The sequence below is a fragment of the Ostrea edulis genome, chromosome 2 (assembly GCF_947568905.1).
Source record: "Ostrea edulis chromosome 2, xbOstEdul1.1, whole genome shotgun sequence".
Lineage (NCBI taxonomy): Eukaryota > Metazoa > Mollusca > Bivalvia > Ostreida > Ostreidae > Ostrea > Ostrea edulis.
This window is the reverse complement of record NC_079165.1, coordinates 86,416,600-86,433,773: the sequence shown is the minus strand read 5'-3', so window position 1 is coordinate 86,433,773 and position 17,174 is coordinate 86,416,600. Positions and strand designations below refer to the sequence as shown.

At 37.6% G+C, this 17,174-nt stretch overlaps 2 protein-coding genes across 2 annotated transcripts in view; one reads left to right on the top strand and one right to left on the bottom strand.

The window, feature by feature from the left end:
• The window catches only part of LOC125680997 (uncharacterized), a 40,910-nt gene that overhangs the window by 12,351 nt on the left and 11,385 nt on the right, over positions 1–17,174 (top strand). The window contains exons 3-4 of the mRNA XM_048920871.2: positions 15,476–15,542; positions 15,759–15,794. Coding sequence (XP_048776828.1) covers positions 15,500–15,542; positions 15,759–15,794 — 79 coding nt within the window. The 5' untranslated portion in view covers positions 15,476–15,499. The remainder of the gene's footprint in view (positions 1–15,475; positions 15,543–15,758; positions 15,795–17,174) is intronic.
• Positions 546–7,950, bottom strand: LOC125672775 (uncharacterized). The gene is made up of 3 exons (XM_056153507.1): positions 7,828–7,950; positions 980–7,434; positions 546–586 (listed from the first exon to the last, which is right to left on the bottom strand). The coding sequence occupies exon 2, from the start codon at positions 7,299–7,301 to the stop codon at positions 1,281–1,283; it is 6,021 nt and encodes a 2,006-aa protein (XP_056009482.1). The 5' UTR covers positions 7,302–7,434; positions 7,828–7,950; the 3' UTR covers positions 546–586; positions 980–1,280.

Genomic DNA, 17,174 nt, shown 5'->3' with positions numbered 1-17,174 from the left:
CATTTGGAAAAAAAAGATATATTAGGCAAATATATCTGAAAAGAAATTGAAATAAAATGACCAGATTTTAGAAATATCGTTAATTTTATATTTGCACCAAACTTGAGAAAAAAGTATCAATCCAACCAAAATATTGAAATTCCTAAACCAAAAAAAAAAGCGTTCTGAGAGTATTGCATTGCAATTCATAGTCCCCTACCGGTCGCAAAAATTACTGTACCGAAAATTCATTATGTAGGTTACGGTAATGGGGAAAATTGGGGAACAAGGATAGGACTGGTTGGAAATGAACTACTATTCAGGTACAAAGACTAGACCAGGAAAAAAGACAAACCTAAAATTATGTTAAGTCTTTAACCAAGTCGATCAACTGTGAAATGTAGGTGATCATGAATGATTTAGCTACATTTATGTATTACTATGCTCAAAGTTTTAATCATTGTAGTACTCATATCTACAGAAATAAGAAACCTGGATGCAAACTGTTCTGTCACGAATTATTGTACACCCTGGGCGTGTAATAAACTGACAGAAAGTTAACCAAAACAAGGTCCAGATTTATTCCGTGTCAATGTATGGTAAAAGACTGAAATACAAATTGTAACAATCATAAGTACAGCATTTGAATACAGAAATCATTTTGATGTCACGAATTGCGTTCCGTAGTTTTGAAATTTGAACAGCATCTTAGAGTAAGAAAATTATGCAATAAAATATCTGATTCCTATCAAATGTCTATAGTTATTTCGCTTAAACAATAAGTATAATGATATTCAATAATATTAACTATTCACTAAATATACATTCATGAAACACAGACGCTTAGAGAAGACAACGAACGACGCGCCATACATCTACATGTGGCTTACTGATTGTGCAGTTAACAAAACAACAAAGCATTTATCTCCTAACTTATGCATTGAACAGAATATTCTACATATTCATTAGAAAGTTTCTGCATACATACAAAATTACTTACACTGTAATTTCCTGAGATTTAGATAAAAAATCAGACGGAGACTGTCGACGCGTCTGCATCATGACGTAACATAAAGGTAACCAAAAATAGCAAGTCGTACCAATTCGATTCGCTTATCGCGACAGCACACTCCCCGTCTGATATCTTTAGATATCACAATATTTAAACTTCAACTATAAACAGTAAGAAATTCGTAATGTACATGTCTGTGTCTATTACAACTAAATATGTCAAACATATGTTCTAACACTGCATGAAAGCATTTTCAAGATTCAAAGAACAACATATTTCTGAAAGTACATCACTGTTCCAAGAGGATAACAATATCGTTCACCGGCCTGGTGTATGAAGTGATCTTGTCATTCCGGTTGACCTTGACCTCCACTTTACGCACTAGGTCATCTTGTCCAGGAAACACCTTGGTGACGATGCCTAAGGGCCATTCATTTCGATGCGTATCTTTCTCTCTCATCAGTATCACATCACCAACACGAACATTTCTTTGGGTCTGATGCCATTTCTTTCGAGTCTGTAGAGTGTGTAAATATTCCTTCTTCCACTTGTCCCAGAATACCTTTGCAAGGTGTTGTACTCTTTTCCACTGAACATGCATCAAATCCTTAGAATCAGTTTCACAAATCTTTTCGTTTAATACATCCATCTTCTGAGTTAGTAGAATGTTTGGTGTGAGGATGAATGATGAGTTTGGGTCAGAAGAGATACCCGTCAATGGTCGTGAGTTGATCATTGCACTAGTCTCTGCTAAAAGAGTAACCAGCACTTCATGTGTAAGTCCAACCCGTCGGTGATCTAGCAACATGCTATCAAGAATTCGTCTCGTTATCCCTATGAGTCTCTCCCATACACCACCCATGTGTGATGCATGGGGAGGATTGAATTTCCAAATGGTCCCTTCGTTGTAAAGGAATTGTTTCAATGGAAAGTCTTCGACCCAGATTGCATCTATGTGTAGAGGGTCAACAGCACCAACGAAGTTTGTACCTCTATCCGACCAAAATGTCTTCACTTTACCACGGATTGCCATGAACCGTCTCAGAGCATTTATAAATGATGATGAGGACATCTCTTCAAGGACCTCTATGTGTACTGCGCGAGTGACGAGACAGGTAAACAGAACTGCCCATCGTTTGCTGCTTGCTGACGATCCTCTGGTTCTACGAGTTATGACGTTCCATGGTCCAAAAACGTCTACCCCTACTGAAGTAAAAGGAGGCTGCCCTGGGATCAGGCGTTCTTCAGGTAGGTCAGACATTTTCTGGGTCTCGCATTGTCTACGCAATCTTCTGCAAACTACACAGTTGTTTAAGATCGAAACGACAAGGCGCCTACATCCAGTTATCCAATATCCACTGGATCTCACTTTGCCTTCCGTGAAGTAACGACCTTGATGACGAACTGACTGATGACACTTGATGATCAGAAGCTTAGCGGTATGATGTTTCCCAGGTATCAATATAGGATGTGTGCATACGGTGTCCACTCGAGCATTTTTCAGCCGTCCACCTACACGGAGGATACCTTCGTCATCTAGGAAAGGATCTAAAGAGAGTATAGGACTGTTTCGTGGTAAGCTTCGTGAAGAACGTAAGCAGTCTGTTTCCTCAGCATATATTTCTTGTTGTACGGCTTTGATGATAACTTTTTCAGCTGCCTTATATGAATCTATGGACTTTGGTATGATCTTGGTTTTATTCTCTTTTCTATGCTCAAGAAAGCGTTTCAAAAGAGCAATAGCTTCAGTGAGGTGGTTCCATTCTTGGAATCTCTCAAACCTGTGGGTACCCAGTGTAGGTGTGTACTGAGTCTTCAAACAGGTGTTACGAATTTCTTTGTCCTCTCGTGGTTCAATGAGTTCGAACATCTCACTGGTTGTGTCAGGAGTCTTGTTCAAGAAATCAGAGGGTCCATTTAACCATACACTCCTTTGTAGGTTCTCTGCCAGTATTCCTCTGGATCCTTCATCTGCAGGATTCATATTTGTTGGAACATAGGACCACTGTTCAGGTAGACTGAGGTTTCTGATCTTCTCCACTCTGTTAGAAACATACACATGAAAACGTCTTGTGTCGTTGTGAATGTAACCTAGGACAACACGACTGTCAGAAAAATATTTCACATCCTGAAATTCAATATCAATGTGATCTTGAACTGTTTGAGCAACTTCTATGGCTAGAACTGCTGCGCATAATTCAAGCCTTGGAATTGTGTGTCCTGATGAGGGTGCAACCTTTGTTTTTCCCAATATGAATCCGACTTGTTGAGATCCACCCTCATATGTTGTCCTGAGATAAGATACCGCCGCTATTGCCTTTTCCGAGGCATCAGAAAATGTTAAGAGTTCTCTTTTTGTAGATTTGCTCAAATTTTGTGTGATTGCACGTGGCACATGACTTCTTTCCAAGGCTTGTAATGATGATTTCCAAGTGGCCCATTGAGACTTGACAGGTTCGGTCAGTGGTTCATCCCAATCAGATGTTTCCGAGACGACCTGCCTCATAATGAGTCTTCCTACGACGATCACTGGTGCAAGAAAGCCAAGAGGGTCATATAAACTGTTAACTGTCGACAAAACGCCTCTTCTTGTCAATGGTTTGTCCTCTGTTGAGACACTGAATATGAAACTGTCACTGGTGAGATTCCAATTGATGCCAAGACTCCGTTGCATTGCTGGATCATCCTCCAAGTCAAGATAATAGACACCATCAGCCAAGTCATCAGGATCAAGGGTTTTCATTACAGTGGAGCTGTTCGAAGCGAACTTGTGTAATCTTAGATTGCCATTTCGTTTCAATGCATCTTGAGTTTTCTGCAACAAACTTATGGCTTCTTCGGCTGTGGGACATGATGTTAGGCCATCGTCTACATAGAAGTTTCTACGGATAAACTGTGCGACTTCTATTCCATGTGTGTTCTCGGATATGTCAGCAATTTTACGAAGACCGTATGTTGCGACTGCCGGGGATGGTCTGTTGCCAAATACATGCACAAACATACAGTATTCCATCAGCTCGTTGTTCACATCATTGTCTCTGTGCCAAAAAAATCTCAAATAGTTCCTGTGTTCTTCTACAACTTTAAAACAATGGAACATGTGTTGTATGTCTGCCACTACCGCTATCATTTCTTTACGGAAGCGTAGAAGTACACCTAGGAGACTGTTCGTCAGATCCGGGCCTTGGAGTAAAACATTGTTCAAGGATGTTCCCTCATAGGTAGCTGAGGAGTCGAACACCCCTCTAATTTGGTCTGGTTTCCTGGGGTGGTAGACCCCAAAGAGTGGAAGGTACCAGCACTCTTGGTTTTCTTTAAGAGGTTGTGCTGGGCCAGCATGTCCTCTGCTGAAGATTTTCTCCATGAATGATATGAAATGTTGTCTCTTTGTGTCATTCTTACGGAGACTAGTTGCAAGAATGTTAGCTCGTTTTAAAGCCTGTGGCCTGTTATTTGGCAATTTTTGTCGGTGTTTCTTGAAGGGAAGAGGGGCTTTCCAGCTCCCATCGCAGTCCCTTTTGAAATCTTTATCCATTAGAGCGACGAAATTTCTGTCTTCCTCAGAAAATCCTATCTTCTCATCGTGAGCAGATCTAGTGAATATACCTGGATCAATGGGATTCTGGATAGTGTTTGGTTGACCAATGGTAGGTTTGTTTGAAGGGAAGAGGGGCCTTTCAGCTCTCGTCGCAGTCCCTTCGGTAATCTCCTCGACATTGAAAGCACTGTTGCATGGTAGAAATAAGGATGGACGACCACTTCCAAGGATGTTAATTTTATTCACATTCACAACCTCAGGTATGTGGGTCTGGTTATGGCAGGCTTCTCCAACAATCACCCAACCAAGGTGAAGTCTTTGAGCATACGGTGTGGTCTTAGGACCAAGGCGTTGATCTAAGACATGGTGTGCCTCTAATAAGTCTCTACCTATTAAAAGTAGTGTGTCGCATTGATCGTCCAAATCAGGAATTGATCCAGCGATGTCCCTCAGATGGGGGTAGGATCTGGCAACACATGGAGTTGGGATCTCCGAACGATTGTGTGGAATGTGGTTGCACTCGATAACAGTGGGCAATTTAAATTGAGTGCTGCCATCTAAGGACTGTATTATGAGACCAGTAGCACTTCTTCCTTTGGTAGGACTCGAACCTGCACATGACGTCAATATGTAGTCTATGTATTCACTCTTGACTTGTAGATCATTGAGTACTTTTGACTTTACTAGGGAACGATTACTCTGATCGTCTATTATGGCATACAGTTTTACTGCATTGTCTGGGAAGCCTTCGCGGAAAACTTTCACTAAAATTGTCTTGGAACATGATTTGCTAGTGAATCGAGCATTACCACAAATTTGGGTACATTTTGAGTCAACTTCTGCTTTGTGCTCCCCGCCATGAACTTCAGTCATGTTGTGAGTTCTCGTTAACTGAGGTGTGATGTGCAATGCTGAGGGGTGTGTGTCGCTACCGCACTCTGTGCACTTTATGACTACCTTACAGTCTCGTTTGAAGTGCTCCTTGGATCCGCAGCATCGAAAACATAAACCATTCTCCTTCACAAGTTGTCGTCTCTCTTCAATAGACTTGGCCCTGAATGCTTTACATTCGTTCAAAGTGTGCTTCGAGTTAGTATGTAGAATGCACTTAAATACACTGTCAGTGTTGCCCTTCGTAGCTTCAGTCTTTCTAACGTTCACTTTAAGTCTGTTGTGAGTACTTGGGTTCGTTGAACTTGGTTTCTCTACGTTATTGTTCACATCGTAGATGAAGCTAGGATCGTTCTTTATCCGACTCATTTCTTGCATAAACGTGACAAGTTCGTCGAAGGGTGGAAATGTCACTCTGTTTTCTCTTTTGTAGCGGACAGCTCTTGACGTCCATTTTTCTTGCAAGGCATACGGTAGTTTCCTTATGATGGGGAGAATGCCTGAAGAAGTGTCATAATATGCCAAGAGATTATGGTACTGGTGATTGTCCTTGATGCTCTGTATTTCTGCTAAGATGTCAGTTAGGTCGTAGAGCTTCTTGTTGTCTTTGTTAGACAGTTTAGGGAAATGTTCCAATTTCCGTTTTATAGCCTCTTCCACCATTTCAGGGCACCCATAGCGGTCATCCAGTCTCTCCCACAGCCTTTTGAGTCCTAACGATGGATTGTTCACACTGGAAATTTTGATGCTTTTAGCATGAGAAGAAGACACTGGTCCCAGCCACTTTATCAAGAGTTCTATTTCCTCAGAAGCATCTACGCTTAGTTCCTCCATTACACGTCTAAAGGTTCCCTTCCATGAGAGATACGACTCTGGCTCCTCTGAAAAAACACTTAATCGTGCAAAGAGTAAGTCTTTCTTCAACAGAAATCTGGTGAATTCCGATGACATATGATTTTGAGAAGGATATGTGTTCATGACAAATGGTGGCTCCCGGACTTCTTCCAGATGTGTGTCCATCCTCGAAGGTGGTAGTGGTCGGAACAACTCTGGCGACCAATTGCGATCTTGTGCAGAGTGTGGATGAAATGGTCTTGCAGCTGGGTTTAAATCAGCATGTTCGTTTAAGTTAGCATGGCTCTTTACATACTGTTCAGTTCGACCTGCAGGGCTCTCCTGTTCTTCCAGTAATCCATCCAAGAGGCCTCCTTGCTCCGGTTCACCTCTAGCCATCTCCATTGCTTTGACTTCAGCTTCTGCTGCGGCCAATTCTCTTTCATATTTGAGACGGTTAAGATTTGAGTCTATCTCAGCCTTCCTCCTGGCTGTCTCAATCCTCATCAATGCTTCTTCTTCTTCTAAATTGATCTTCTGTTTCATAATATCTCTTTCTTTATCAGAATATTTGATCTTCACTCGAGCTGCCTCTACTTTAGCAAGTGCTGAGCTGGTGTTTGAACGATTAGACTTCGCGGATGATCGTCCTGAAGATCTACTGCCTCTTTCCTGAAGTTCTTGTTTAATTTCGTGAATTTTCTCAAAGGTTTTTTCAACAGCCATGTTTCTCTGTTTGTTTGTTTCAACAAATACTTCGTACTCCTTCATTGCACTTTCATCATTGTTTCTAATAATGAACTCCTCGCAGTCTGACACTAATTTTGAATACACCCTAAACTTGTCTGAAAGTTCTTGTTCCTTGGTTTCGATAATTGTTATGCTTTGTAATTTGTCCCAAAATGTATGGTGTAGGATATGGTCAATGTCCTCCCATAAACGGTTGATTTTGGTAATTCTTTTCATTCTGTTTTCCTCGAAAAATTCTTGCCCTTTATCTGTGAGGGTCCTTTCTCGTGGAACTCCTTCCCTGGTTTCCTGCTCCATGCTGATCTAGTGTAAGGAAAGTTCTTTTACTGTTCTGTCACGAATTATTGTACACCCTGGGCGTGTAATAAACTGACAGAAAGTTAACCAAAACAAGGTCCAGATTTATTCCGTGTCAATGTATGGTAAAAGACTGAAATACAAATTGTAACAATCATAAGTACAGCATTTGAATACAGAAATCATTTTGATGTCACGAATTGCGTTCCGTAGTTTTGAAATTTGAACAGCATCTTAGAGTAAGAAAATTATGCAATAAAATATCTGATTCCTATCAAATGTCTATAGTTATTTCGCTTAAACAATAAGTATAATGATATTCAATAATATTAACTATTCACTAAATATACATTCATGAAACACAGACGCTTAGAGAAGACAACGAACGACGCGCCATACATCTACATGTGGCTTACTGATTGTGCAGTTAACAAAACAACAAAGCATTTATCTCCTAACTTATGCATTGAACAGAATATTCTACATATTCATTAGAAAGTTTCTGCATACATACAAAATTACTTACACTGTAATTTCCTGAGATTTAGATAAAAAATCAGACGGAGACTGTCGACGCGTCTGCATCATGACGTAACATAAAGGTAACCAAAAATAGCAAGTCGTACCAATTCGATTCGCTTATCGCGACAGCACACAAACTGATAATTCGTGCTATTTTTCTAAATCCAAGGGCCATAACTTAATGGATAATCAACGAACCGAGAAAAAATTCGAACTTGATCTGTAACTTGTGTTGGAAAAGCAATGTACCAAATATGAAATGAATATCTGCAAACATAACTAAAACGTCTGAAAATTGATAATTCATACTACGTGTATTTATCAAAGTCCAAGGGCCATTACTTAGTGAAAAATCAACGGACCGAGACGAAATTCGAACTTGATCTGTAACTTGCCCAGGCAAAGTAATGTACCAAATATGAAATAAATATCTGCAAAAACAGAAAAAAGTGCGTCAACTTCGTTGGCAGGGGACTAATAAAATTGTTGCTAATTCTATGCATTTTTTAAAGCAATACTAGCTCTAAATCTGAAAATTTTATTTTGTTGTTAGAATGTGCTAATATGATAATTTTGTATGTTATCATTGATTAAATTAAATTCAAGTTTAAGATTATATCAAAATAAAAATCCCGTGGGGATCCGGGTTAGAATAGGCCCTCAGTATCCCTTGCTTGTCGTAAGAGGTGACTAAATGGGGCGGTCCTTCAGATGAGACCGTAAAAACCGAGGTCCCGTATCACAGTAGGTGTGGCACGATACATATCCCAACCTGCTCAATGGCCATGAGCGCCGAGCATAGGCCTAAATTTGCAGCCCTTCACCGGCAATGGTGACGTGTCTATATGAGTGAAATACTCTCGAGAGGGACGTTAAGCAATATACAATCAATTAATCAATCAAAATAAAGATTTCGATTCTATTGAATATATAGCCTTATATATAATCAATTTTTGCACGGGAAGACAATAAAGTAATTTTTTTTCATTCAGAGCGTCTGGATAGGTGTTCTAACACAAATATCAATAACAAAAGTTTATAAACCTTATTTCTTCTTTCATAAAATCCTAATTTTGCAATCAAAATGTTCGACACCAAAATGAGAGTTAGTATTGCTTTAATCAAGATATTGCTTTGCTTTATAGATTCGTTTGATTTGTAAACCATTTTACTACAACAGAATGTAGTTTTCTGATTAAAATGTTCTCTATGACTACTTTTAAAAATATTTGTTTAAAACGCAATTTCATCGGGCTTGGTTCGAATTTGAAAAATCGATTTTTTTCTTCTGAATTTTGGCCATTTCATTTCAATTCAATATAATCATAATCTGTTTGATATATCCTTTTTAAAGTTGACATTTTCCTTGAAGAGGTTCGTCATGGGTTTTGAAAAAAAATTAACAAATACCGTTTCCAATTTTCCTGAATATTTCTTTATTCAAAATATTAGAACGTTTGTCTGGGCCTTTTATGCATGTTTTATTAGATATTCATATCATGCATCAAATCACAGCGATATTTGGACTCTGAAATCTCTTGTTTGTTTTTATCACATCAGAAAACACATCAAAAAATCACAAAAGCAAGTGGAAGCTTGTATCACTCTTCGAAGGTAAAATGACACGTCATATGGGATTCTTTAATTAGCCATGAAATGAACTTTTGGTGTAACGAGTCACCTTAAATTCTGGTGTGTCTGTTTCATAGAACGACATTTCAGCACTCAGAATCATCGTAGGACAACATCGACGATATGAATGAACGTAACATCAAGGTCATGATAAAGGTATATTTCTGTTTTAAGTCACTGCGTCAAGAGTGTACAAGTTATATAGTGAAATAGGAGGTATATAATGTAAATAAGATTAATTAAAAATTATATGCATTCGGTAAGCAATTTTATTAAAGACAACTAAATAAATTTTTTTTTAAAATAATTATTTTTAAAACCTACTGGAATGGAATACCTTTTTTACAATACTGTGTGAGTTATTTCTCACTGAATACTGAGGGCGCAAATCTATTCTTCATCATTAATTTTTATCAATATTTTCGACAACCAAATCACAAAACACCATTGTATATGCATGAAATCACATGTGCAATCAACGCACGTACATTATCAACTTATAATTTCAAACTGGAATCGACCGAGGTGATCCGAGTGTGATGTCAAGGGTTAGTGTGAGGTTACGAATCAATAATCCTTGACTTGTGAAGATGTTAACATTCATACTAATTGAAGTTGATATCTCATAAAATTTAAATAGGCCAATCACTGAGTATGAATACACTTCTGTCATTCCAATCATTATAAAAATGCAATGAAAATGATTAAGATGTACTGGTATAAATCGAGACTCCTCACACAGGCATATATTTCATGGAGGGCTAATGTGCTCTCTTATCATCACATATTCTTTACAAATCTGAAAGCCATTTTCTTAATCAGCTACATGAGCCATTTTCCAATTAACTAAGCGGGAAATTTCTGAATTGTCTACACAAAATATTTCTTAATTAACTACGCGAAACATTTCTTAATGAACTACACGAAACATTTTTAATTAACTACACGAATGGGGAAATAGTATATTCGCATACACCTCTACTTCCTGACGTAATAGTGCGATGGGATAGACGAACCTCCTCCTAAACTTCCATCTGTTTGACTTCGCAGATAGTATACAAGTCTAAAATCCTGTGATTTAATCAGGTATGTCTCTGAGGAACCCGGAACAACTGCAGTAAAGCTGATACACTGCTTTTATTATTATTATTATTAAAAACAGATTTAGTGTTGAATAGAATTACAAAATGCTGCTTTTTTAATTATTAAAAACAGATTTAGTGTTGAATAGAATTACAAAATGCTGCTTTTTTAATTATTAAAAACAGATTTAGTGTTGAATAGAATTACAAAATGCTGCTTTTTTATTATTAAAAACAGATTTAGTGTAGAATACAATTACAAAATTTACATACTGCCACATAATTTTTGAAGTTGCATGTATTAATAAAAAGTAACCATGGCTGGTATAAACCGGAATCACATACACAAATCAGCAGAGAGAGAGAGAGAGAGAGAGAGAGAGAGAGAGAGAGAGAGAGAGAGAGCTGATTTGTTACATATATATTTTTTATTTCCATTTGTTGAATTTTGAGATTTTATTTTCTATGAGATAATCATCTCGTCATTGCAAGAAATAAATTTCCTTGATACTTATCGGATCTTGTAAATATACATGTGCGTGTTCAGGGCCGTAAATTACATGGAGGCGGAGGAGGCAGCTGCCTCCTCCAACTTTTGAGCCAAAAAAAATTAAAATTTAAAGTTCATTAGAATTTATGTTGTTTCCAATAACTAAGAACATGATACCTCCCTTAAAAAGCATTCCAAATCTTTCTTTTAGAATGAGTTAGTCAAGTAACATCTTAGAAGGCCCTAGAATCAAGGATTTTGCACGAAACGTGTTCAGTGTGCACAAAATGTGCTCAGCGTCTGGGGGCCTGGGTGGCCCCCAGACCCCCGCCTAATTTCCGGCCTCCTCCAAATTGAAGGCTAATTTACGGCCCTGGTGTTGAGAAAATTGGTCACCGAGCGATCTTTTCCGCATGATAAATGTCGCGAAGCATCCATAAGAGCGAAATTGATTAGTATCAAGGACTTTATGACTATCGCGTCATAAGGAGGAATAGGCATATGTCCTTGATGTTTGTCGGCTTTCGTAGAAGTCGGATTAGTAACATACTTTTTCCTCTCGTAATATTGAGATAATCATCTCGTCATAAGACAAAAATTTCCTTGATACTAATCGGCTTTCGAGTTCAAGTTCATTTATTTCTCTCAAAGTATATCTTGTTATGATCCCCACCCCAATAAGAAAAATAAAACACGAAAACATAATTACCTAGTGCGATGCCCGAAACGAAGATCAGTTTATCATTCAAAAATGTAAAAAAAAAAAAAAAAAAAAAGAATTATTCAAAAAGTCTTTTGCAGCTGGTGCCGTAAAACTTTGAAATTCATTTCATTGCACAAGCAAGACATTCATAACTTTATCGGTCCCGAGCCCGAGAGAACTGCAAATTACACGAATGGAACGAGGTTCTCTATTCAGCTTCAGGTTCTCTATTTAAAATTTCTTAATCGAATTTGCCTTGAAGGAAAATATTATAAATAGCTGGGTTGATTTATATAGGAAATTATTTATAAAAAAAAAACATGGATTATTTATTTTTATTTTAAAAAAGCACGTGCGATTATGTGAAAATATGTGTGCATTATACACATAAGTCCTTCTTTTTGGTTAATTATATATGTCACAGGTAGAATAATGAAACGAATGGTCTACATGTAATATGTAAACTCTTAACAAAGAAAGCAAAATCATACTAGTGCACTTCACATTGCATAAAATGTAAAACAACGGATATATTTCATTATTTGTTTAGAAAATTAGATTCAGACACAAGTGGTTTACTCTTACGGCCTTTAAACAGGAAGGAATTTTTATCGTGCCACATGTGGCCTCGGTCGTCCCATTTAGTGGCCTCTTGCGACAAGCAAGAGGTATTGGGGACCTATTCTAATCCGAATCCCCACGGGATTATTCTAAAGATATATGAATTAGTCTGTTCTCCTTAACACACAGCTTCATATTTTTGTAAATATTTCACTATGTTTATTTGCATACCTATATACATTCCTCTGACGTAACTTCTATTAACACATGGAAATTCTGTATTGTACCTCATGCACCACTTTCATTAATTGTGGTTTGAGCGAATAAAAATGAATGAATATAAAATTAATAATGGATTATCCGTAATTCTCAATAAACCAACTGAATAAGGAATAAGAGAAATAAATTCTAAATGATGAAATATGAAGAACCAGGAACTTCTATAGGTCATAGAGATGATGTTCGTTCTAAATCCCCATTAAAATTCGCGTGGAAGGCAGATAAGTTCCAATCGAAATCCAAGGCACACTAGATTATTATTGTGCAAGTGAAAAATATCAAGAACTTTCCCTCGATCCTGTAGAAAGTACGAATTTTATAGCAGGTACCAGATTATACAACATCATACCTGTAACAGAAGCACCCTGCCTACAACAGGTACCAGATTATACAGCATCATACCTGTAACAGAAGCACCCTGCCTACAACAGGTACCAGATTATACAGCATCATACCTGTAACAAAAGCACCCTACCTACAACAGGTACCAGATTATACAGCATCATACCTGTAACAGAAGCACCCTACCTACAACAGGTACCAGCTTATAAAGCACTTACCCTAAAACATGACTTGCACCTGCAAGTCCAGGGTGGTCAACGGCACCAAATGTAACTGGACGGGAGAAAATTGAACGGACCAGACCGGGATTCGAACACGAACCCCCTGAATCTCTAGTCAGGTGCTCTACCAACTTAGCTATCTGGCCACCGGTGATAAAATCCAGCTGACCGCTACATTAGGTTATAAGGCACCCTACCTGTTACATGTACCTGTTTATAAGACAGCCTACCTCCAACACGAATCGGATTTTAAAGCAATTTACCTGCAACAAGTATCCCATCATTAAAAACTTTACTTGTAACAGGTAATAAAGCATCTACTTCAACAGCTATCAGTTATATAGCACCCTACATGCAACAGGTAACAGGTTATTCAACATCATACCTGCAACAGTTGCAAGATTATAAAACACCCTACATCTAACAGGAACCAGCTTATCAAACACCCTACATCTAACAGGAACCAGCTTATCAAACACCCTACATCTAACAGGAACCAGTTTCATTTTCTCACCAGAGGGCGTGCTACGCAAGCTTCACTTTCACCTCTGTTATCGTCTGATAAATAGTTCGGCTAACCACATGATCTCGCACGGACAAAATGGCGTCTTTGACTCCAACAGAAAGACACGTTTCTGTTCTGTGTAATGTCAGATTTTCATCATTATAATCTCGCTAGTTTTTCTAATGTAGAGTTCATAGGTACGAAGTGAAAGTGAAATTAATACATTTGACAAGACAAAATAGTTCCATAAATATGGAGATTGCACTAACGTAATACAGCGTTTCGATACCTACCAATATGTTTTTAACTCATAAATTTATGTTTTATTTTTTGAAAATGATGCTGATTTATTTTATTTTCAAAGACGCTCTGTTTTACAATTTTTTTGTAAATCAGACGATAACAGAGGTGTTGTGAAGCGTAGCGTAACGCCCTCTAATGAGAGATTGGAACCAGCTTATCAAACACCCTACATCTAACAGGAACCAGATTATCAAACACTCTACATCTAACAGGAACCAGATTATCAAACACTCTACATCTAACAGGAACCAGATTATAAAACACCCTACATCTAACAGGAACCAGATTATCAAACACTCTACATCTAACAGGAACCAGCTTATCAAACACCCTACATCTAACAGGAACCAGATTATCAAACACTCTACATCTAACAGGAACTAGATTATCAAACACTCTACATCTAACAGGAACCAGATTATCAAACACCCTACATCTAACAGGAACCAGATTATCAAACACCCTACATCTAACAGGAACCAGATTATAAAACACACTATCTTTACACGACAGACGATGGCATGTTAAAGAACCCTCACTTTATTACTGGTACTTCACGTACAGCTGGTGACGTCTCAATATGAGTGAAATATTCTCGAAGGGACGTAAAACAAACAAAATCTATTCGAACACTGAACATAGAATCTGGATTTCCGGTCCTTTCTTAAGTATGGTGCTGAAGGTGAGCAAAGCCGTATTCAACAGGTGTATAATAAATGTATATTTCGTAATGAAGTCTGAAATGAAATGCGATGCTTCTGGGAAATAAATATGAATTAAATATAAAACTGATCTCGTTTGTGAGTTGCACTCAGCGAATGGAACTTTCATAGAATTAAATGCGTTACATTTCTATCATCATGTGACCATCTACTATATACACTGTATATATATAACCTCACTCGTTCTTGTTCGATTATCGAGTTTCGCTCATAACTTAGGAGTATACTAGTATATAAATGTATGTATATTTAAGACACACAATGATAAATAACGATTTATGACTTGTAAAAAGATGATTATAGTTTGTTTTCTATCACATAATACAACTATTTTGATATCTATATATTAATTAAAGGTTATAGGGAGTAACATTCCTAACACACGAGTTATTTGTCGTTTTTATACTTAGAATATAATTATTTTATATTCGGACGAACTCAGTGAGGTAGACTATATGATCAATCATGCTTGATGGTGATGTTACAGGATCCAAAAGACTTGATTACGACTTCGGTAGAAATCCATTGTTCGATCCTGTTAATCAATATCACTGGCATTGCAAAGTTTTATCTTTTCTCTCATGAAATTAGATTACAGGAGAAAAAAAGTCACGGCGTCATACAAAATTGTAAACACCTCAAAAGCAAAAAGGTGTTTCAGGATTTTTTCTTTTTGGTTTATGTATCAATGAAAACTCGAGCGAAATAATCCAATGCCATAGATAATACCCGTGGTAGGTTCATTAACAGACTTTCATTGATGATAAGGGTTCTGCTGGAACATTAAAGTTACAAGAACCAAAATATTTCAGGAACACAGACATTAATCAAGAAGCATGATTCGCCATCAATTGGTCGCTCCATTTCTCACGGTCTTTTGTGAGTATGAAATATTAAAAACATCTTTGACCATAAAGAAATTTCTTCTTATGTAAGATGACTTTTTATATTTGTGAAATGAAAATCACTTCATCAATTTTTCACAGACAGTATGGGGATCTCCTAACTACCGCGACACATTCTGCTACCATTAAACAAATAGTACGGGCTTTGGTCTTTAGTAGTTGATCATATTTTTATGTATTTCTCATTTAGGTTTTATTCCAGTGTCTTTCATGCAGACATTTGAAGGTAAGCAGTTTTCTTTTTTAAAAAAATTGTTATCTGGAAACAGTTTTCTAAGAAAAGAGAATTTTACAGGTATTCGTGTATTTCATTTGGATTACAAACTTATCATACTGTATATTTGTCTTATTAAATGTATATAGGACTAAAGATGATTAATGTATACCATAAGTCACTTATCGACCTGTATAGGACTACTACTTTAAAATTCATTCTACCACAATTTTGGCAAAGATCAAAGGAATACAGCGGTAATTATTTTGCGATATACCATCATACGTAGTAAGTCTTAATAACTCAATTATGTGCAAATGATTCTAATCTTGCTTGCACTTCGTATTTTTCTAATGCAACAATAAAGTCGATATATGACTGCTAATTCAATTTTCTAATCAGAAAAATCAATCAATATATGTTGTAAAACAAATTCATAAATAACTGAAGAACATTTGTCATTCAGTATTAAATGCATTCCGATAGCAATACACATGCAAACATGTCGATGCACAGACAAATTTTTCTTTGAACTGTGTATTCAAAGCCATTGATATAATCCGTTAATATCAAACTAATATTTGTAAAAAAAAATCTTCTAAATAGTACCCCTACAATCTCACCCTTTTCCGACGTCAGCAATAAACAATGTAGGCTGTTTCGGAAAATACCATGACATCATGTTGACCTAATTCGTAGCTATATACCTATGTAGGATTGTATGTATTTTGTTTAACGTCTCGCTCGAGAATTTTTCACTCATATGGAGACGTCACCAAGACCAGTGAAGGACTTCAAATTTAGTCCTATGCTCGGCGCTTAAGGCCATTGAGCAGTGAGGGTTCTTCAGCGTGCCACACCTACTCTAACACGGGACATCCGTTTTTAAGATCATTTCCGAGGACCCGTGACATTCACACCTGATGCCGAGCGTTTGGCGATGGAACTGTTACTACCTGTTTTAAAGACTAAGGTCTGTCGTGGCCGGGATTTCATCCCCGGCTTTCCGCATGCGGGGCGAACGCTCTAACCTCTAAGACACCGCGAAGATCGGCCGTTAGTGGCATAGAAATAAAGTTCTTGGATTCATGTATGTTGCAGGATAACATGTATTTTATATTTTAAAACAACATATGGAGACCAAGGAGGTTATCCTGCAACATACACGAAAAGATCCGGGTTAGGATAGGTCCTCAGTACCTCCATGTTTGTCGAAATGGGGCGGTCCTTCAGATGAGACCGCAAAAACCGAGGTCCCGTGTCACAGTAGGTGTGGCACGATAAAGATCCCTTCCTGCTCAAAGGTCATAAGCGCCGAGCATAGGCCTAAATTTTGCAGTCCTTGACCGGCAATGGTGACGTCTCCATTTGAGTGAAATATTCTTGAGAGGG